Source organism: Equus quagga, chromosome 11 (genome assembly GCF_021613505.1).
Source record: "Equus quagga isolate Etosha38 chromosome 11, UCLA_HA_Equagga_1.0, whole genome shotgun sequence".
Taxonomy (NCBI): domain Eukaryota; kingdom Metazoa; phylum Chordata; class Mammalia; order Perissodactyla; family Equidae; genus Equus; species Equus quagga.
The window spans coordinates 585,929-609,211 of NC_060277.1; the positions used below are offsets into that span (position 1 = coordinate 585,929).

At 47.1% G+C, this 23,283-nt stretch overlaps 1 protein-coding gene across 6 annotated transcripts in view; it reads right to left on the reverse strand.

The window, feature by feature from the left end:
* ARFGEF3 (ARFGEF family member 3) overlaps window positions 1-23,283 on the reverse strand; it is a 146,332-nt gene that overhangs the window by 29,189 nt on the left and 93,860 nt on the right. For all 6 annotated transcript variants that reach the window (XM_046675961.1, XM_046675959.1, XM_046675958.1 and 3 more), the window contains 11 exons: window positions 22,568-22,733; window positions 20,989-21,096; window positions 20,448-20,663; window positions 20,182-20,292; window positions 18,384-18,534; window positions 16,927-17,247; window positions 15,122-15,255; window positions 12,929-13,074; window positions 11,190-11,369; window positions 3,391-3,535; window positions 1,976-2,098 (listed from right to left, as the gene is read on the reverse strand). In XM_046675961.1, the coding sequence (XP_046531917.1) occupies window positions 1,976-2,098; window positions 3,391-3,535; window positions 11,190-11,369; window positions 12,929-13,074; window positions 15,122-15,255; window positions 16,927-17,247; window positions 18,384-18,534; window positions 20,182-20,292; window positions 20,448-20,663; window positions 20,989-21,096; window positions 22,568-22,733 (1,801 nt within the window). The remainder of the gene's footprint in view (window positions 1-1,975; window positions 2,099-3,390; window positions 3,536-11,189; window positions 11,370-12,928; window positions 13,075-15,121; window positions 15,256-16,926; window positions 17,248-18,383; window positions 18,535-20,181; window positions 20,293-20,447; window positions 20,664-20,988; window positions 21,097-22,567; window positions 22,734-23,283) is intronic.

Below are 23,283 nucleotides of genomic sequence, written 5' to 3' on the forward strand. Positions count from 1 at the left end.
TCTGTCCCTGGTTCCTGGCACAGAATTCCTAAAACTTGTAATTTCCTAAGTGATGAGAACACTAGGAACGACTTTTGTTCTAATATTTGGGCTTCGACTCTGGTTCCTGATGCAGAGTTCCTAAATCCCTTGGAATTTCCTGTGATAGGAGAGTCTTCTGTTCTAATGAGATGATGCTTGGTGGATTCCTGGATGTGAGCTGGTCACTAGAAAGACCACACCATGATTAGAAGCTTGGAATTTTCAGTCCCACCCTCCATGCTCCAGGAAGAGGAGAAGGACTGGAAATTAAGTTAATGATCGATCATGCTTACATGATGAAGCCTCCATAAAAATCCCAAAAGCACGGGTTTGGAGAGCTTCTGGGTTGATGAACATATCCACACTGGGAGGGGGTGCACCCCAACTCCATGGGGACAGAAGCTCCTGTGCTTGGGACCCCTCTGGACCTCACTCTATGTATCTCTTTGTCTGGCTGTTGATTTGTGTCCTTTATCATATCCTCTATTATATAATAAACTGGTAAATGTAAGCATTTCCCTGAGTTGTGAGCTGTTCTAACAAATAATTGAATCCAAGGGGTAAGGGTCATGGGAACCTCTGATTTGTAGCCAAGTCAGACAGAAGTTGTGGGTAACCTGGGGACCTACTACTTGCAATCGGCATCTGAAATGGGGGGTAGTCTCCTAGGACTGAACCCTTAACCTGTGGGGTCTGTGAGAACTCTGGTTAGTGTCAGAACTGGACTGTAGGACACCTAGCTGGTGTCACAGATAATTGCTTGGTGTGGAAAAAACCCACACATCCGGTGTAAGAAGTGTGAGTGTGGTAGTCATGTGAGAGTAAAGGAGGAGTGAGTGTTACCTGAATTTTCTGCTAACGCAAAGATTTACACTTTAAGGTGTTCTTATGATTAAGATACTAAATTATTTAGCTCCATTTAATACAGAGTAGAGTTGAAAAAAAATAAAATTCTTACTCTGTCAGTCAGAGGAAATCTTCCTCTCAAGCCAGTAAGTAATGTCGGTGAGTGAGGGGCTTCCGTGCTTGCCCCTCGGCTCATCTCTCTAGTTCCCAGAGTGCACAGAAGAGCAGAGCGAGGTCGCTGCACTTACCACAGGTCTACAGATCAGACCTGTGCCTCCAGCCTCCATCCCGAAACCTACATTTTGTTCCTGCTCCAAAACAAGGGGAATGTGAATGAAGTTGTCTAGCCTCTTTGTGTTCAGTTTTCTTTTATGAGAGAATTGTCAGTTATTTAGCAAGAAGAGAGAATAATATTGTGAACCTTATATTTTCCTTACATAAAAGACCCTCAGGCTCTAGGCTCTAATGGCACTCAAGGGTGAAACTCTCAAAACTTTAAGACTTAAGTTCCTTCTAGACTTTTGGTTTAACCGCCTGCCACTGCCTTCCATTTCATCCAGATAAACCCATGCTGCCTGACAATCTGCTACAGCAGCTAAGGCATATATGCCTCCGCCATGTTAAAGTATTTCTAAATTAATATAAAATCAGCTACGCAGTTCCCGAAATACACGAGGCCTTGAGGAAAGGCAATTTCTGAGCTTCCAAAATACACTTTACATTAATAAGGCCTGGGGGAAGGCATCCTTACTTTTCGTTTAGGAGTTGGGAACTCAAACTCAGCCTGCTAATTATGTGACATCGAGAAGAGTAGTTCCACCACAAGGCAACTACTGAATATAATACTGAATATTTTAAGATTCAAAAAGAAGTTGGAGTAAAATAATGTAGAGATTGAAAATATGCCTCATTACAAGATTATCCCATGAACACAACGAAAAGCAACCCTGGACAAAATCTGAGCTGCTCGGGCAGTAAGCTTTCTGCTTCTGAGTACATGACACATGGCCACTGCTTGTTCTCCAGACGCTTGCAGGCTCCAGGCAGTGTGGACAAAGCCACCCAGGAAGGGTTCCAGCTGTCTCGAGGCATGAGGGTCTCCACTTACCCAGTCCTTTGACAAACTTCACGAGGCACATGATGTAACTAGTGGCTGCGTCCGCAAAGACCTGGATGTTGTCAGTGTTGAGAAAAGCTTCAAACACGTCGAATACCGGAGCCTGGCCTTTTCCTGAGGGAGGAAGATGGGAGAGTCTCAAGACACTTGAGTGTCTCCCTTCAGGTTGCTCCTACTCCCAGCACCCCCACGGGGCCTAGAAAAAGATCTACTGGAGGAAGGCCCGGGCCTTTTGTCTGGACAGCTGGCCTGGCTCCCCTGTCTTCCTCCTCAGTTCTGCCTGCAGGCAAGCTCGGCAGGGACCAGGGCAGAGCCGGCTGAACACGGGGCTGAGGCAGTGTGTGGGTGAGAGGGCAGTGAACCAGGGGCCTCTGGAGTTCTCCTATGCACACAATTCTAGGGAGGGAAGGTTCAGACCAGCCCTGATGGCATGTGCTCATCTACTGTGGCCTACGCAGAAGAGTGAGCAGAGGCCTAAGACTGCTCTCTTGGAAGGTCTGCTTGCATGGCCCGCCCCGGTGGGCGTCTGGGAACTTGGATCTCAGAATATCCCCAGGCAACAGGTAACTGATAAGGGGACTCCCTGTGCCTAGACTGCTTGTACAAACTACGGTTCATTCTGAACACCTGCTTTCCTTTGGGGAGTCTGGATTTTGGTGCCTGCTAGGCAGAGGGTACCTATGTGACCAGCCCTCAGCTGGGTCTCTAATGGGTCTTCCCGGGCAGAAACATCACACTTGTGTTGCTGCATTTTCACTGCTGGGGTAGAGTGTGCTCCATGGGGGGTGAGAACACAGGAAGCCTGCACAGGGACCCCAGATTCTGTTTCCCTTACGATCCTGCCTGTTCTTACTGCGATACTGTGATCAATCTTAGCTGTGAGCCCCACAATGAACCTGAGCTGTATCATGAACCTCAGCACATGCTAACTGCAAGCTGAGCCCTGAGTCCTTCCGGCAGGTCTGTACGTAGGGGTGGCCTTGGGGACACCGACACAATGCCTCTGGCTGCTGGGCCTGTCTTATGGGTGCTCACCCATTTCCAGCCAGACCCCACCTCCCTGATTCAGACGCCCTGGTGTTAGGATACCTGCTTCCTACTAACAAGCAGACAGTGTTTCTCTTGGGCTTTACAAGTGAGCTCAACGCAGATGCATGAGTGAGACAGCAGCAGTCTTGGCCTTCTCACCCCCAAGCTCTTTCCACTCTCATTCCTCTGCCAGTCCGAGCCAGAGCAACCAAGCAAGAAACATAAGCAAGACACATTCAAACCGCAAGGGAAGAAGTCAAACTGTCTGTTTGCAGACGACAGGATCTTATCTACAGAAAATCTCAGACTCCACCAAAAAAATGAGAATAAACGAACTCAGTAAAGTTCCAGGATCCAAAAGTGGTGCACACTCTTACCCATGGAGTAGTCACCAACCAGGTACTCCTTCACCTCAGCCTTGTTCCCGCCGCGCACTGTTTCCAGGGCACTGAACAAGGGCCTCCATCCCGACTGGATCTGGGCGGAACACACTTCAACCAGCTCACCTATGGATGTGACGACCTGGCGGAGGAGAGGCGGGCAGCACTTAAGCCCTCATTACAGGAAGCAGGGGATATCTGGGGAGGGCAATGCACTGCTCTGCTCCCCATTTCTGGGTTAATTTTAGTGAAAGAGAAAAATCAGAACCCAGACAAACCCACTCAAAAATCTGCTAAAGCAGCAGCCATACTATACTAATTTGCATTTTACTAATGATCAATGTTGCTGAGTAACTTTTCACATGCTTGTCAGATATTTGTAAATATGCTGCTGTCCTTTAAATTAGGTTTTTGTTTTCTCATTATTGTCTCTTTATTATTGAGTTTTTATACATTCTAGATTCAAATTCTTCCTGAGACACGATTTGCAAATATTTTTTGACAGCTTTGGTTTTGTCTTTTTATTATTTTTAAATGGTGTCTTTTGAAAAGCAAAGTTTCTAATTTTGATGAAATCCAATTCATCAGTTTTTGTTTTCATGGATCATGTTGGTGTCGTTTCTAAGAAACCTTTGCCGAACCCAAGTCTCAAAGATTGTCTCCTATGCTTTTTTGTAGAAATGTTTAGTTTTCACTCCTACATTTAAGCCTATGACCCACGTTGAATTGTTTTTTTTAACATATGGTGAGAAGTAAGGGTGTAAGTCACATTTTTATTGCATGTGTTCAAGCACCATTGGCTGAAAATAATATCCTCTTCTTCCACTGAATTGCAACAGCATCTTTGTCAAAAACTAATTGACCATAAATGTAAGAACTTATTTCTGTATTCTCCATTCAGTTCCATTGATCTATAGGTCTATCCTTACACCAATACCACACAGTGTTGATTACTGAAGTTTTTAAATCAGGTGTTGTAAAATCTCCAAATTTGTTCTTCTTTTTCAAATTTGTTTTCTCTAGTCTAGATCCCGTTGCACTTGCATGTAAATTTGAGAATCATCTTGCTAATTTCTTCAAAATTTCACTGAATCTACTCATCAACTTGGGGAAATCTGCCATATAAAAAATATTGTCTTTCAATCCATGAACATAGTATATCTCATAATTTATTTGAATATTCTTTACTTTTTCTCAGAAATATTTCAAAGTTTTCAGGGCACAAGGCTTGAACTTTTGCTAAATTTATTTCTAAATCTTTTATTATTTTTGATGGTCTTGTGAATGAAATTGTTCTCTTACTTTCACTTGTTGATAATTTATTTCTCAGATATAAAATTCAATTGCTTTTAAGATGTTGATCTTATATCCAGTGATCTAAACTCACCACTGATTCTAGTAACTTTTTGTAAATCTCTTAGGATTTTCTACATACAAGACTGTATTATCTGTGAAGTAAGACAGTTTTATTGTTCTTTTCAAATCTGGAGGACTTTAATTTTTTATACAATGAGTAAAAGTTATAATGTTGAATAGAAATAGTAAAGATGGAAAGCCCTGGCTTGTTCTTGATCAGTCTTTCACCATGAAGTGTGATGTCAGATGTAAGAGTCTCAAAAATGCCCTTTATCCAATTGAGGAAATTCTTTCTATTCCTCACCTCTTGAAAGTACTTTTTATTAAAGATGGGTGCTGGATTTTGTCAAGTATTTTCTCTATATCTATTAAGATGACCATGTAGTTTCAACCCTTTATCAATTGAATCCGGGCTGTGAAGCCAACCTTATACTTCTGGGATAAATTCTGTATGTCACACTGTTTAATCTTTTTTATATGTTGCTAGATTTAGTTGGCTAATAACTTTTTAAAGGTTTTAGGGTCTGCATTCGTGAAGAATGTTAGTCTATAGTTTTCTCTGCTTATGGCTTTGGTACCAAGAGTAAAACTGGCCTCATAAAATGAGTATGCCTGTGTTTCTTCCTCTGCTATTTCTGACAGAGTTTCTGTAGGGCTGGTATTATTCTTCCTTAAATAGTTTACAGATTCACAATGAAACCAAAAGGGCTTGAGTTTTCTTTGTGGGAAGATTTTAAATCACTAATTCAAGTTCTTTACTGGATATAGGTCTAGGTATTTGGATTTTCTATTTCTTACTGAAAGTTCTGGTTCTTTGTGTCTTTCTAGAAATGTTTCCATTTTGTTTAAGTTGTCTATTTCATTGGCATAAATTTGCTCATAATGTTCTCTTATAATTTTTTTAGTTTCTGTACGGTTTTCAGCAATTTCCCACTTTCATTCTTGATTTTGGAAATTTTTGGTTTCACTGACTTTCCCTATTTCACTGGTTTCTGCTCTGGTCCTTATTATGTCCTCCTTTCATCTTCCTTGGATGAACTCTTCTTCCAGTGTCTGGAGGTGAAAGCTCAGATTACTGATTTTGAGTCTTTCTTCCTTACTAATACGAGCATCTGCAGTCACAATTTCCCTCCAGGTACTGCTTTAGCTGCATCCCATAAATTCTGATACATTGTGTTTTCATCTTCATTTATTCAAGATATTTTCTAGTTTCCCTTGTGATTTCTTCTTTGACCTATGGGCTATTTAGAATTCCACTGTTTGGTTTCCAAATATTTGGGCATTTTCCAAATTTCTTTCTGTTATTTATTTTGAATTTAATTTGGTTGTAGCTGGAAAACGTACTTTGTGTGATTTCAATTCTACTACATTTACTGAGTCTAGCATATCATCAATCACGGAGAATGCCCCTCGTGCCTTTGAAGAGAATGTGTGTTCCTCTGTTGTGGAGTGTTGTGTATGTTAGTGAGGTCAAGTTGGTTGATACTGCTGTCTCTCTTCTACATCCTCACCGATTCACTGTTTAGTTGTTCTATCAACTACTGAGAGGAGTGTTGAAAAGTCCCACTATAATTCTTTTTTTATTGTGGTAAAATTATACATAACGCAAAATTACCATTTTAAGTATACAGTTCAAGGGCATTAAGTGCATTCACATTATTGTGCAACTATCCAGAAAAATTTTCCTCTTTCCAAACTGAAACTCTGTCTCCATTAAACAGTAATTCCCTACTCCCTCCTACTATAATTCTTACATTGTCTATTTCTCCTTTCAATTCTGTTTTTGCTTCATGTCTACTTAAGGTTTTATTGTTAGGTACATATACATTTATAACTGATATGTCTTCCTAATATATTGATCTTTTCACAATTATTAAATGTCCCTCTTTATTTCTAGTAATATTTCTCATATTAATGTCTATTTTGCCTGACACTAATACAGTCACCCCAGCTCTTTCAAGATTACTGTTTGCCCAGCAAATCATCTTCAATCCTTTTACTTTCAAATTATCTTTGAATTGAAAGTCTGTTTCTTGTAAATTGCATATTGTAGTATCTTGTTTTATTCAGTCTTACAATTTCTGCCTTTTGATAGTTTAGTCAATTCACATTTTTAAAACATCTGTATTAAATTATAAATCATATACGATAAAATTTACTCACTTATAATGTACAATTCCATGTTTTTAGCATATTCACAGAGTTGTGTAACCATCACCACAATCTCACTTTAGAACATTTTCATGAAGCCCCCCTAAAGCCCAGTTCCTGTTGGCAGCCATTTCCCACCCCACAACCCTGTCCTCTGCCCTAGGCAACCACTAACCTACTCTCTGTCTCTACAGACCTGCCTACAGGGGACATTTCATATAAATGCAATCATATAAAATGTGGTCTTTCGTGACCGGTTTTCATTTAACGTAATGTTTCTAAAGTTCATCCATGTTGTAGCACTAATCAGTACTTTACTTTTTTTATTGCTGAATAATGTTTCATTGTGTGGCTATATCACATTTTATTTATCCATTAGCAGCTGAGGGAATGTGGGCTGCTTCCAATTTTTGGGCTATTATGAACAATGTTGCTAAGAATGCTGGTGTACAAGATTTGAAAGGATGTATGTTTTCATTTCTGCTGGGTATACACCTTTTGAGGAACTGCCAGACTGTTCTGCATGGTGGTGACACATTTTGCCTTCCCACCAGCGGTGGACGAGGACTCCCACTTCTCCACACCCTCACCAGAACATATTTACTGTCTTTTTCAACTGAAGTCATCCTAGTGGGGTTTGAAGTGGTATCTCCTTGTGCATTTCCCTAATGACTAACTATGCTGCATCTTTTCACCAATGCAGATTTAATGCTGTCATTGATATGGCTCTACTTACAGCTGTCACTTTGCTATTTGTTTTCCATATGTATCAAGTGTTTTCTGTTCCTCTGTTCCTCCTTGACTACCTTCTTTTGTGTTCAACATATTTTTAGTGTACCACTTTAATTTCTCTGTTTATTTTTAATCTATTTTTTGTTTTACTCTCTTGGTGTTGTCCTAGGGATTACAATACGCATCTTCAATTTATCACAATATACTTCAAGTTAATACTGACAGTTCTGGCAAAATGCAGCAACTTTGCTTCTACACAGTTCCATTTCCCCCCCTTCTTTCTGCTGTTATTTACATTACATTTTTATATTTAATAAATCTAAAAATATAGCATTGAAGTTACTGCTTTAAACATTACTTTTTTTTTTGTGAGGAAGATTGTTGCTGAGCTAACATCTGTGCCAATCTTCCTCTACTTTGTATGTGGGATGCCTCCACAGTGATTCTCAATGACTGGTGAGTAGATGAGTGCACGGGATCCAAACCTGTGAACCCTGGGCCACTGAAGCAGAGCACGCGAACTTAACCACTATGCCATAGGCCAGCCCTAAACATTATATTTTTAAAATAAAGAGAAAGAGAAAAATATATATGTAATCTTTTATATTTATCCACATAGGTACCATTTCTTCCTGGGGACCTGATTTACCATCTTGTGTCATTTTCTTTCAGTCTGAAGGAATTCTGTTACTGTTTCTTGTAGGACAGGTCTGCCGGCAAGAAATTCTTTCAATTTTTGAGAGAACGTTTTTACTTCATCTTCATTTCTGAAAAGTAACTTCTCTAGAATTACTCACTGACCTTTTTTTCTTTCTGCCCTTTTGATGAGCTGTTACACTGTCTCCCAGCCTTCACTCTCCTGGAGCAGTCAGTGGTGGGCCCCTGGTCACTGCCTGCAGTAATGGACCGCTCTGCAGCTGCTCTCAAGCCTGCTTTGTCTCTGAGCTTTCTGACGGCAACGTATCTATGGTGGATGTCTTTGTGTTGATCCTAATGGGAGTTCCATCATACCTCTAAATACACTTTCCCATCCCTTTGTCTTTCTCTTCTGCATCTGGGACTCCCATTACACGCATGTTTGACATTGTCCACAGGTCTCTGAGGCTTTATTTTTGGTCAAACTCAATTCTCTCTGATCTTCAGGATGGACACTTCCTATTAATCTATTTTCAGGCTCACTGATTTTTCTTCTGCCATCTCAAATCTTGCTGGTAAGCCCAGTTAGTGTGTTTTTCATTTCACTTATTACCCTTTTTAACTCTAGAATTTGCATTTTTTCAATTTCCATTTCTCTACTTAGATTCCCAATCTTTGAGTCACTATCATCATATTTTCCTTTAATTCTTTGAACATAATGTCTGCTTTAAAGTCTCTGTCACTTAATCCACCATCTGAGTTGACTCTAAGTCAGTTTCTACTTATTGTTTTCCCCTCCCCCAAGTATGTGTCACCCTTTCTTGTTTCTTTGCACGTTTCATAATCTTTTTGCTAAAAACTGGACATACCAGATAATATCTTATAGCAACGCTGGATTCTGACTTATTTTTCTGAGTTTTCTTTTAAACTAAGCTGCTTGGACTCAGACCATGGAATCCATCTCTTTGCATGGTGTGAGGCACCGATGTCTCTGTTCAGTTTAGTTTTTGCCTGACTTCCCAGTGCTGGCGCCATATCTGCACAGGTTAGTGATGAGCTGATGAAGCAGGCAGACTGTGTTCAAACACCTTGAGCCTTTACAGTTCCCATCCTGTCCATCAACCTATGAGTGTAGGCTGAGGAGAATTTTCAAAGTGCAGTCAGTTCTTGAGTCTGTCTTGTCTTTTACTTTCTGATGGGATCTCTATCTCTATCCTGCATGTGCGCATGTTTTAGTCAGCCAGGGATGTGTGAGCAACTTATCTAGTCCTTCTACGAAGCTCTGGTTTCCTGAGCCTCATGTTATGTTTCCCAATGGTTCACCACTGCAACCTTAGGCTAACAGAAATGTAGGATTCTCTTGTCCACTTCCTAATGAAATAAACTTTTAGTTGACAAATCAATGGTCATTTATCCTCTTCTTCAAACCAAGTCTATCCCTTACAGCAGAAAAGCTGCTGATTTTCCCATCAGCCCCATACTGGTCACACTACTATTCTTGCCAACAGCCTGGGAGCAAGGGTGACAAGTGCAGTCTTCAGCAGGAGGTCACGGATTCCAACTGTTCTTAACCAAAGTTCTGGCAAGAATCATTTTTAAGCATAAATGCTACTCAATTTATTGTCTGCCCTTGGTCAATTTCCACAAGTGGTTGCTTTTGACAATTTTTTCTTGTTGTATACTTGATTTTTGTGGAGAAGATTCACTAACTTCTTCATGCAACCGCAGCCAAAGTCCCTTCAATCCTAAATCTTTCTGAACATATTTGAGCATAGTTATTTTAAAGTCTGTCTCTGATAACTCCAATATCTGGATCCCCAGTGGGGAGATGTGGGAGGGGGTGTGTGTGCCTACTTTTATCGCTTCCCTTTCTGTATTCAATGGCATGTTATTTCCTAATGAGCTGACTGTTTTTGATTGAGTGCAGACATTCGACTTCATATAACAGCAAATCCCCTCATGGCAAAGCCAGTTTTAGAGCTCTGCTTACTTCTCTGGCTTCCCATTGTCACTTAGTTTTGGGCATCTTAGTATTTCTTACTTTCTTGCCAGTGTGTCAGTGTATTTAAAAGTAATTTTTTATTTTTTTTTCTTTTTCTTCCCAAAGCCCCCCCGGTACATAATTGTATATTCTTCATTATGGATCCTTCTAGTTGTGGCATGTGGGACGCTGCCTCAGCATGGTTTGATGAGCAGTGCCATGTCCGCACCCAGGATTCGAACCAGCAAAACACTGGGATGCCTGCAGTGGAACGCATGAACTTAACCACTCGGCCACGGGGCGAGCCCCTTAAAAGTAATTCTTTAACGCTTATTTAACATTTTTAGAAGATTTCAGAGACAGAGGATCTGTCTGCATTCCTAGCCAACCATCATGCTAGATATGAAGTCTTCAGTTTGTCTCTGTACCATTTATCTCCTAGCAGAGGGTATAGTAGTGGTTAAGAGAATAGGCTTGTATAGTTGCACGCTTGGTTCAAATCCCAGTTCCATCAATCAGCAGTCATGTATCCTCAGCTAAATTTCTTTGTTTTTTTTTTTAAAGATTGGTACCTGTGCTAACATCTGTTGCCACTCTTTTTTTTCCTTCTTCTCCCTAAAGCCCCCCAGTACGTAGTTGTATATTCTAGTTGTGGGTCCTTCTGGTTGTGCTATGTGGGACGCCACCTCAGCATGGCTTGATGAGTACATGTCCAGGATCTGAACCCATGAAACCCTGGGCCACTGAAGTGGAGAGTGCGAACTTAAACGCTCAGGCACGGGGCCAGCCCCTCAGCTAAATTTCTTAACCTCTTTTTGTCTCAGATTCTCTAGAGGATTATTAGAAAGATTAAATATGCAAAGCTCACAGAACAGTGCCTGTCAGCGCTCAGTAAGATCAGCTATGGTGACGATGCTGCTGACTACCGTGACACACTGACCTGGTCTTGCACGTCCTCATCACACAACTCCAGCTGCATGATGCGCTCAAAAGGTCGGAAGAGGGCTTCATTAAAGTGAAAATGAGGTAGCTCGTTCCAGTCAGTGAGAACCTCTGTCAGTATATCGTGGATGAAGGAAACAGCCTTCTGAGACACATGTCTTTCCTTATGGCAGGCAGCCTGCAAAATTCACGAGAGAGCAGAACACCATCAGGACCTCAGGCAAGTAAGAATGTGCCTTCTGAAGGTTTTCCTCACCCCCTCACTGCAGGGAGGTGGGAGCAGCAATTCTGTTACAGGAAAAGAATTCCAAGAGATTAGTACAGATGAACAGCATACTAACTTGAATTTTTAATAATTTAGCCAACTGAACAGACACAACTCCAATTTCACTTTAATGTTTCTGGAAAAATCAGAGTTTCTAGTAATTTCTTTCTTTTCTGTAACGTGACAGTTTTCTTGGGTAGTACAGAACACGCTGACTATAAGGACACCAGAACCTGTCCCAGAGCTGCCAGTGGTCTCATTCTCAGCCGCGCCCCAAACACGTGAAGGTCAGATGAGTCACGTGTCCCTCAGGGAGGAGGGGAAATTGCACAGTAAAGCTCTGCTGGGTTCACAGCTCCCTGTATCCATGCCCTCAGCGGTCCCCTCACACTGACCCTGGCCTTCGACATGTGACTTGCTTTAGACAACAGAACAACAGCAAATGTTACATAAGTAGAGGATTAAAAAGCAGTTCTGACTTGGGGTCTGCTCTCTTGCTTTCCTTTGGAATCCTAAGAGTGCCACGTGGACCAGCACAGCTAGTCAGCCGGAGGATGAGACCACGTGAGAGGCCCATTGGTCCATCCTCCCCAGCCTAGGCTCGTACTCACCAGTGGACCACAGGTACACCATAAGGCCAGCTGAGCCTGGCCCAGACCAGAAGAACCACCTAGCCGAGCCCAGCTTAAATTCTGACCCACAGAACCTGGAGCTAAATAAATAGCTGTTGCTTTAAGTCACTAGGTTTTTGGGGTAGTTCATTACAGTGTAACCGACAGCTGGCAAACTGTTTCTCTGTAACTAAGTCGTTATTTTATTCCCCCTTTCCTTACTAGAATGTTCTCAGGTTAGTGAATTAAGTTCCAAAAAAATACTTTATTTTATGACATCTCACTACCAGATAAGCACTAAAGGACTTTAAGAATAGTATTACTGCGAAACAGGGCAGTAATTTCCCCTCTGCCTAGACGCAGCCAGTCACCACATGCTCAGACGCTTAGAGGGAGAGTAACCATACATTTTATCAAGAAGTGCCCTCCTCTGGAGAGTGAACAGGGTACTGGTACTGACTTTGTTGGGAAAACCAGGACATATGGTTCCCCTACATAGAAGGTACTGCCCAGAGTATATTTAGCTATTAGTAAAAGAGAGACTAGGAGGAACAGAAGGCATGGTGGTCTTCATGGATAGAAATGAAGCTCCAGACTCAGGCTGATACCAGAGCATAAGGAATGAAAACTGGCTGCAGGCCACCGAGCCAAGTCACACAACTGTAGAGAAGGAGGGTGTGAGCGAGGCCAGGCAGTGCTGCCCTTTGGGGTGATTCTTCAGAGGCCATGACGTATAATCAGAGAACTGTTAGCGACCAGGCGGTGGGGACCTCCTCACTTCTCTGTGGTCCCACCTGACTGGAGGCCCTGTGCTGGCTGTGCTGCAGGAGTGCCCTGAGCTGCCTGTCTCCAGTTGCTCACCTCCACCAGGTGCGGGGCCACCAGGCTCCAGCAGCGCATCACGTGTAGCAGGGGCCGTGATCTGCTCCGCACGATTCTTAGCATGGCATCCCCAAGGCGGAACAGGTGGAGGGCACTTTTTCGGTCTTGGGTGGATTTCACTTCTCCTAGAGGAAGGCAAGACCATTAACAGCCATAAAGCCCAAACTCAGAAACAGTTCAACCTGTTCAAGCACAGAGAGAGGATGAAAATCAAACAACTATCCTCAGACCAGTAGGATCATTCGGTATGGGCCAGTCAAGACAGGAGAGGACCCTGGACTTAAGAAAGACCAGGTGGTTCACTCACCAAGGCCAGGGTCCGCCTCTCCTGTCCACCACTGTCCCCAGTGCTGCCGTGACAAGTGTGAACAACGCCTGCTGAGGAGGAGGAACAACCGAGTGGCTGGGGGAGGGCTGGGGAATCAGGCTACCAGACTCAGAGCCTGGCTCCACCACTTGGAGCCCGGGTTACATTGGGCCAGACGTTTACCCCTCCAAATCCTCAGTTTCTGGTTGTGAAAGTTGGGGTAACAAGACCTCCTTCTTAAAGTTACTTCAAGGATTAAATGTCAATATTCCTAAAGTGCTTCACACAGGGCCTGGCACACACTAACTGGCTTGCGCTCTCAGCTCCTGTCACTACTGCTGTCCCTCACCGTCATCATCCACTCTGCCAACCCCCAGTGGCACTGCTGAAACCCTCACCACGTGGAAGGCTGCGCTGCCCAGTGACTGCCCTGCCTTGCTCCGTCCAGTCCTCCCCTGCTCTGATCTCCTGCTGCTTCTCTGCCTGTCACCTTAGTCTTCTCTACTCCTTTCTTGCTCACGTCCCCCGGCTTCTCTACTGCCAACAGAATGCTGACATCATCAGGCTCTTCCAACCAGAATGTTCCTCTCTGTTACTCTTGTACATCAAACAAAGCTCACACCTCAAAATGACGGAGCAGCAGCGGTCGGCTCTACTGAGTGTGTGCTCTGTGGTAGATGCTGTGCTGCTTCTCTCCCTTTTTCATTACTTTAATTTTTAAAGCAAATCTGAAGAAGTAAATGCAATGATTGTCACTTTACAGATTAGAGAATTGAATGCCAGACAAGAGAAACAACTTAGGATGCCTGTGACGCCACAGCTGGTGGAGGAGGCAGGATCTGACTCGCATCCAACTGCCTGCAGGGCCAATGCTGCCTCCCCCAGGTCTGCCTCTTCCTGACCCTGCACTTCGCCTTTGTAAGCCCAGAGCCTGCTGACTTGTCCAGGGCAAGAGCCTGTGAGGGCTGCCTTGGGCTTGGAGGGGCTTGGGAAGTCTGCCGGGCCAGGGGCTTATGTAGCTCAGGTTCTGAAGTGTATTAAAAATCAGCAGGCAAGGACCACATGCCTCACATCAGAATCTGCAGTTAGGATCAAAAGGCCAAAGCGATCCCACTTAGAACTTCGGATTCGTAGGCATGGAGGGGACCTCAGGAGTTGTGCAATCCAGCCTACCACCACGGGCATCCCGGCACGTGGCTCTGTGCCTCTGCCTGAGCTCACCAGGACCAGGTGCTCCCTGTTTCAGCACAACCACCCTGGTCGTGGAGGGACAGCTGCATTTGAGGACAACCCTGGGCAGTTCATACAACCCTGCTCCCTCCTCCACAGGCTGGCCTTCCTGAGGGCTTCCCCTCTCCCCTGGCCTCCTGAGTGAAGACAGTGGCACCGACCCATCATGAAAGGGATTCATCCTGACAGCAGTTCTTCTAAGCGTGGCACCAGGTTTCTGCTGATCTGTGCATCTGGCTCCTGACCCATCCCTTCTGCAATCAGCAGCTGCTCCTGCAAGCTGGCTGGACTGAGGCGAGTGGGGTGGTTTGTGACATGAAGGGTTCCCACCCTCTCGCGAAGCTATTTGCACCCGAGTGGCCACACACCTTCTGTGTCACAAGCACAACAGTGAGTGGAACCAGCTGGCGCAGCCCCAGGCAACACCTGCAGCAGCAGCAGCAGCAGCAGCACGTCCACTCACCAGAGTGACCTGCCCCACCTGTCGCACCTAAACCGGAGGACACATCTGCCCCTGAACTCGGCCACATGGCTGTGTGCAAAGGGCACGTGGATTAAGTCTTCAGCTGCTCCTGTCACAGGTCTGGGCTTTCCCTCCTAATCTGTTGGAACGGTTTCTTCAGGGAAAGAATTACCTGGCATTGCCAGGGAGTAATCCACAGTATCTGTGACAGAACGGAATAGCTGGGACTGTGACGCCTTCTTCAGCTGGTGAAGGAAACTCCCCAAAGCCATTAGGTTCAATTTATCCGTAGCATCTTCAAAGAGCCTGGATGAAACAAAAAGATCTGTTATTTGGAAACAATTCAGCAAAGTCCATACGGCAGAATGATTATGGTAATTTTGTTAGTAGTGATTAACAAGAATGTTGCGTAAACACTGTGAAGAAATGTACAGTATTTTTACACCTATTATTACTGGCTAAAATGTGCTCTAACGACGAGATTTTAACCTGAAGGGCACAGACCATGTTTTTAAAAAAATGCTTTGTATCCCCGTGGCCCAGGTCAGCCACAGCAGGCATTCACAAGACATTTGGAAAGAAGCTGGAAGATGGCAAAGAATTGCTCCCAGAAACTGAGTAGCTAAGACTGGAATCCTGAGAATCAGCCTCAGTTTCATAAGGTATATTAAAGAAAAACCCAGTACGCTCATCAAGGCTTCTGCTGGGCCTCAACTGTGAGAATAATGTTGGGCTTGTCTCTGAGGAGGATACAGGGGCTGAGCAGATGGTGTCCTGTGGGCCCCCGGTGCACCCCCTCTGCCTCAGGCGCCTGCAGCCCTGACAGGTGGGAACTCAGATGCCCCTCCTAACAGCATGAGCCTTGCAGGCTTTCTTTGTTCTCCACTCAGCAGGGAGTGCGGAGGGGGAGGTGAGTGCGGGCAGCTGGGCTCAGAGGACCAGGGACTCCTGGAACCAGATGCTGGGATCGGGCAACACTTCAGATGGCCTCATGGGGAGCAAGGCGAGCAGCCTCCCACTGCCGCCCCCCAATCTGTGGTGCCAGCAGAGGGGCAGCAGCCCTGTGGGGTGCCACTGCTGGGCAAGGGACAGTCTCTGATGGGAATCAGCAGAGAAATCATTCACAATTACTGAAGCAAACACATTATTCTTGCTGTTTCACAATTCCAATTTTAACACCATTTGGTCTCTGGGTCCCAGTAACCTTTGGATGAGCAGGAGAAGGGATTACTGCATGAGTTGGACAGGTCCTACTGCGCTGTGTTAGCAGAGGAAGCCTGTCTCCAGACAACGAGTCACACAGACGTGGCCCTTAGCAGTCGGTGCCAGAGTCAGGAAAGAAGTGAGTTTCTGAACCCAGCCAGCGAGTGCTCCTCCCACCTCTCCATGGCCTGCTGGCCCCCGTGCAAACTTCCAGCACCTGTACTGGGAGCCTGGCGCACAAACGACCGCGTGTGGAGCAGCGTGAGGCAGCACCACATGGGACTGGTGACCAAGAGCACTCTCAACATCAAGAAGTGTCACCAAACAGATGCGGGTGTTGCTCATTTTTCTCTCAACCTTAACGTGATTGTTGGGCACCATTTCATAATACACCACACTCTTGGGTTTCAAAATATTAATGATCAAAACACAGTGGACTTTTATTTGCCAAGCTCTATTTTTACTATTTCCCAAGTGCTTCAAGTATACTAATTAAACTTCACGGCTACCCTGTGTGAGAGTCCCTTTATGACCCTGTTTTCTGAGGAAGAAATCAGGGCCCAGGGAGGTGGAGGCGCCTGGAGGCAGGAGTAAGAGTGCAGTTTCAGCCTGTGCTGCCTCCAGAGCCTCCTGTCCCTTGCTCTCAGTGTGGGGCATGGTGGGGCAGCAAGTTTGAAAGAAGCAAGAGGTCTGAATGACCACTAACAGATGGTTGTCCTGGGAGTGACCTGAGACTAGAGGAGCTGGGGTGGGGCTGCCGAGGCGATGGCGCACCTGTCAGCCTGAGTGGACAGCGCGAGCACGGCCTTGGCGGCACTGCTCCCTGTCATGAGGCTGCCGCCGCGGAAGTCAGAGGCCCGGCCCCGGCGGCCTTCGCTGACGAGCTCCTGGACCGAGAGTGGCTGGAGGGCTGGGGCCAGGCTCAGCGGGATCTCCTGCTCCTGGCTCTGCTCTGGGGACGCGCTCTCACCCTGCGGGGCCCCAGGGAGCTCAGAGCCTCCGCATGTCTTCTGGGGCCGGCTGATGGTCAGAGCCGGCTGGGAGGTGCCATCGCTGAAGTGGGTGTGCTCCAGCACGCCCACATACTCGCAGACCCTGGAGAGGCACAGACAGGCCGGTCAGGAGCCTCGGCCCAGCCAGGCCACAAGGCACTGGCTGACTCTGCAGTCCTCCCACCCCTCCCTCCTCCCTCTCGCCCCAGCTTCTGCGCCCTCTCTCTCACCCTCTCCCCCCTCGTTACGCGTATTTTCTTAAGTTGGACCAGACAGGCTAGAATTGAGTAAGGATCCTCGATTTTCTCACCCTGAGCTGGGAAAAAAGTGAGTCACGAAGCCCTGTCCATCCAGTTCCACCCTGGACAGCTTACGGCTTCCCCGTACTTCGGCTGCTTGAGCAGCTTTCCCAAGGGGGCCCTCTCCCTCTCTCTCCAGGGCTCTGATGACGACTCAGGAAGTGCTTCCTTACTCCGAGACGCCCAGTGAGTGTGTCTTTGGCTGACACAAAGGGGCCCACTCAGGGGTTCTGCCCAGCCTGGCCTGCTAGGTCCTACCAGCCCCAGGTAACTAATGCTGGGGGGGGGGGGTCCCCTAATCATGTAAACACAGAGAAGGGCCACAACGGATGGAAGCTGCCCACTTCCAACAGAGCCTGGACTAAGATGGCTCATCCCAGAGAACATTGGGCCCCTTGTAAAGAACGGCCTGTGTCGTGCACTCTGATAGTCTGTCAGTAATTTTAGGCTCTCAGTACAATATGTCTTCTTCTTTTCCCCATTCTGCCTGTGAGGGCAGTGGGCGAGCTTCCACATTAAGCCCCTCCTACTCCTGGCTGACTCATCCTGGCTCCTCCACTGCCCTCTCGAGGTGGGCTTTCAACCCCTGAATGGTCTGGGTGCTTCTCTCTGAGAGTAGACAAACGTTTACGACTGTATTTGCTTTGAGGATGTTAAACTGAACCCAAATCAGCTGCCGCCCGGGGAAAGATGCACACGCAGGGCCCTGCCACAGGCCATGCCTGCTCCCGACTGCCTACCCCTGCTGACGGGCCGAGCTCAGCCGAGGCGTCAGGCGCGTGCTGAGGAGGAGGGTGAGAAGCAGCTCGCAGGTGCTGCGTGTCTACCCTACCGGCTGTCCCTCTGCCCCAGTCTCAGGAGGCCCACGGAGCTGCCACATGTGCTCATCTTAGGGGCGCTGTGGGCCGCGTGGCTGACTGGGCGGGGTCCTGTCACGTACCTGAACACGTGTGGCCAGCAGTCCGGGTTGTGGCTTCCCATCTCCAGGCCCACGCTGAGGATGGCGTCCATGCACAAGACGTGGGCTGTGTGCAGCCACAGGCCCTGCAGCTTCCCGATCTGCTCCAGTTTCTGCTCCACTTTTAGTTTCACTGCACCAGAAAGACATTAAAATAATGGTCCCAGAAAAAGAGAGAGAAAGGATGAAAGGGAAAGAATGCGCTGTCTGCAAGGGCAGAAGCAGAAGACGCCACTGACGTCACCAGCAGAAGTTCCTCACTGTAGGTCCCTGCGGCTCCGCCAGACCCACAGATGCCGGGGCCCTGGCTGGGCAGCTTCAGAAGTCAGATGCATCCTGAGCGGGGAGGCAGGTTCCTTCCAGGCCCAGCCATGGGTTCTGGGTCAGTCACAGCAGTACGGATGGGCTTCACCCAGCCGTGAAAGCCCGGCAAAGCCATCCGTGTCCACAGCCTCCCCGCCTGTGTGCTTGAGCTGACAACGAGGAGGAATTCTTGGCAGTCTGTGAGTCCCCTCTGGTTTATTTTGTGTCATGTGTTCATGACGATGACCGTCTGAACACGTGCACGTTCACTCTGAGTGCCGTGAGGACAGCTCTGTAACTGAAATTACCATGTCACTTCACTCTCAGTTTACATTTATATTTGTGATCCTCCAGTAACACTTTTTTATTGTGATAACTAATGAGAAAGGATGCAGAAGGTGACTGAAGATGTCAACTACGCACACGGCCCAGGCAAGGCCAAATGACAACGTTCACCGCGAGTAAGGTTTCAGGTCACTGGAAGATGAGTCTGGTGGGAAAGGTGAACCATGGTCTAGAACCCAGAGCGTCAGCTCGCTCCCCATGGAGGAAGCCGACCCACATCCCTGTTCAGGGGCAAACCGACTTTCAGCAAAGCATCATTTGTCTCATGGATGTGATATTGATTTTTTTTTAATTTGTAAATAATTGGAATATTCTGGTTTTATAACTTTTTAAGAATTTTAAATGTAAGGATTTTCATGTAATTTATGGTTGCATATATTAAGTAAAACTGTGATACATTTTCAGTTAACACTAGGGGTCCGAGAGCTGCTTTCACACAAGTCTCTGTACGTTACTCAAGTTCAAGGAGCATCGACGTACCTGCTTTCCTCAGCTAACATGTGCCCATGGTTTTGTTGCCTCGCCACACCTGGCACACAGCACAGGGCAAGCTGGACCAGGCTTTCATTTCTCCTGTCCGCTGCCTGCCGTTTATCTCCATTGCCATCAGGAAGGCATTTTCTTTCCTTACATCTAGTCACCCCCTTCACTGACTGACTGACTCTAACAAGTCAAGAACCAGTTCTTTCCTGAGTTTGAAAACTCAGGTTCTTCTCTGACAAGAGCAGTTCCCGGGCCTCCTCTCAGTGAGGCCCTCCCTCCGTTTCATTTCCCCCACTCAGAAAACTGGCCCCTATGCCCTCCCCACTATAACCCGCGGGGCCCTCAGATGTGCACTTTGAGAAGAACCACAGCAGCTGCCAGATGATGACAGAGTGTGACATGTTCAGCTTGGGGGGGGGGGGGCCTCTGGTGTCCTACAGGCCTCCCGTTAGCTGCCATGAGCTCTTTCCTGGAGGCCAGTGGTCAACATGCCTCTTATCTCCAGAGGGATGTCCTGTAAACACTCTGGGGTCAGCCACTAGAAGAGACCCAAGCCTGCAGCCCAGCAGGACCTCGTCCTCAGCAGTAAACATGCTGGGTCTCACACCTAGAACGGGGTGAGTGTCTGCTTGCGTGTGCAGGCACGTACCTTGTGCAATGGCATCACTGGGTTCTGGGGCCTCCTTGTCCTCCTTCTCCTCCTGGACACAGGAGGCCGCTGCCATCTGGGCAAGGGCAGAGGCGCAGTTGGCTGCCACTCCTGCAGAGAAGACAAGCGGTTATCCCTTCCCTGAGCCTGTTCTCTAGCCATTTCCAGAGCAGAGCCCCTTCTCCATGGCTTGTTCCTACTCCAGCCACTCCTAGCATGCTCCATGGGGACACCCAACCACAGGTCAGCACACTACCCCCGCGTACCCAGAGCACAGCTCAGCCGCGACGCTTTCCGCAGCCCGTCGAGGCTCATGCAGATGGCGTCGCGCTCTTTCTGGTTCTGCTCTTTGAGGCCTTCAGCACCCAGAGCGAAGGCCAGCCCTTTGGAGCTCCCTGCCATTCGGCCCGTCAGCGGGGTGGATAAAGTATCGATCAAGTTCCTCCAGCAGCCAACCAGAATGTAGCGAGCAAACGCCGCACCTAGAATGTGAAGGGGTGGGGGTCACATTCCGCAGACAGGGACAACCTGACCAGGGATGACACAGGGGTTCCCGACCGTCAGGCTAGCAGTCCTGAGCTGTGTGCAACGCTACCACGGAGAGTGCAGTTTATTGGATTATCCTGGACAGTGTTTCGCTCCGTGCTTATAAATAGTGAATGCTGTCTCATCAGCTGGGTGATGCTGAGTGGGCCCACCGGGCACCACTTCTGCAGAGACAAGGTCTCGATTTGATTACGTCAGCAGAGAAGGCGGGCACAGGGGAATTCGATGGCTGGTAGCCATGAGAGGCTGTATGTTCACTACCTGCCACGGTGGAGTCGTCAATTCTCCTGGCTTGGGCGAAAGGGGACTCTGCAGACGCCGAGGCCATCAGCTGGCCCCCAATTGCACTACTCTCTAAGCCATCGATATCTGTGGAGGAAAAAGAGCAACATTTTCCTTGATTAGAACACTCCAGTCGAAAACAAATGGCCACCACAACACTCATGTTTTCCAGCAAATATCCATTGGATCTATTATGTACCAAGTATATAACAACCTTTTATCAGAATACTAAAAATTTTACTTCATTCATTCAGTACAGTTTTCTCTCCGTGCTAGAGCATTCTTCTGTTAGCCCATTGTATACTTTATATTTGAAACAATAAAGACAAACTCTGCTATCTCCCCCATGGAGTCGAAGCAGATATACTTGAATGCAGCACAGAGAGGACGGGAAGAGGGCAGCAGGTGTTCACTCCTCGACCCCAGAGCTTCACCCTCACCCCAAGGGGGTGAGACTTCTTTGCAAGGTGTTTGAAAATTATTTCATTATATCTTTGATTCTTACAGTAACTCCAAGAAGCTTAGAGACTTCTGGCAGCACATCTGTTTGAAAGTTGCTAAGAGAGTAGATCTTGAAAGTTCTCATCACAAGGAAAAAAAATTCTAACTAGTGAGGGGTTTGGCATTAGCTAGACTTACTGTGGTGATCATTTTGCAATATATACATATGTCAAATTGTTATGGTGTATACCCCAGAATAATACAATGTTAAATGTCAATTATATCTCAATAAAACTTGGGGAAAAAAGCAGAGAGAACTCTGTACGGCTACTAAAGTGGGAAGAGACCAGTTTCATGGAAATTAATCTGACTTAAGGTCAAATGGTCTAATGACGCTCACCAGAAATTGCCATTTATCCAGTGATAACGTTTCCTGTGTGTGAGGTGCAGGACTGATGAACTCAAGGAGTACACTTAATCTGAGCGCCGAAGTCCACAAGGCCAAGGAGCACCTGGCTGTTTTGCCAAAAACGGTGCCTCATGACCATGCCCCATGCTGCTCTCTAAGCTCTCACGTGAAATTTCTAATCGTTGACAGGACTTTAAACACTCTGGACACTGCAGACAAGGCTGCTGGGCACTCTGGTATTATTGTAAGTTCTGGTGAGCTAAGAAGGGAAGGAAGGCCCTCCGAGGTGGATGGGAACGGGAACAGCCCAGTTTAAAATCCTCCATTTCACGTCACTGGCAAACTCCCAGCAGCACTGGACGACAGAGGCACCTACTAAATGCACTGAGAGTCCCAGGAGTGAGCCCGGCTTCTGCCCAGAAAGCACTTCACATCCCAGAAGAGGCCCCAGCTTCACACCAGCAGACTCGGGGGCTGAGCAACCCCCAGCCTGAGGGAGCACACGGCGCCCTGCAGGGCCTCACACGGGAAGGGACAGGCGCTCTTGTGCGTGAATCCAGGACACTTCCCGGCACTGTCCCCAGCCGTCAGGGAAGCTTCGCGGGTCTGTGTCAAGGTCTGCTTGACACACTTCTGCTTCTCTGACGGGCTGTGCAGTGTGAGCCCCCCACCCCACGGAGTGTCATGGAGCCGTGACAAGCCACCGACCAGTCAGCATGGTGATGAGGGGAAGGCTGTTGTCCTCAGGGCTGCCCCAGTAGCCAGCTTCCCCGAGCATGTTCCTGTCGAGCACCTGATGGTAGAGTTCCTCGATCCAGGCCTGGGAGAAGACCATCAGCACCCCGCTGGTCTGGACCTGCTTCATGAACTCCTTCTACAGAGACAGACAGCATGAGAAGGGATCCAATACAACCTACGTGGACCAACAGGCTCGCCTCCTCTTCACGTCGCAGGCCTGACTGAGGCGAGGCTTATAGGAAGGCAAAACCTCACTGACCAGGCCTGGGGGCGAGGGAAGGGGACATGAGACGGAGAGTCCTAAACTCCACCAAGTTCCTTTCATTTGTGAAGTCTTTTTAAGGACCCCGTAGGAGGGTTAGGGACACTGCATTTACGTTTCCACTCTTAGATGCGTGGGAGGATTAGAACCAGCACAGGAATCTGTGACAGAGCGTCATCATATGCTGCCACAACAGCCATGGAGATGGACTGCACTCCCTGAAGGAACACGTGTTTCAAGAGACACTTGATGTAGAGCTATAAAGGACCATGGACCCTTGGGAGTGTGCAGGTTGTCAGCAAAGGGGCGATGGCTGCTTCCCTTCCTGCAGGCTCCTGAATTTAGGCTCACAAACTGATGCTAGGACACACCACGGGGCGGCCTGCTCAGGCTCACAGACTGATGCTAGGACACAGCACGGGGC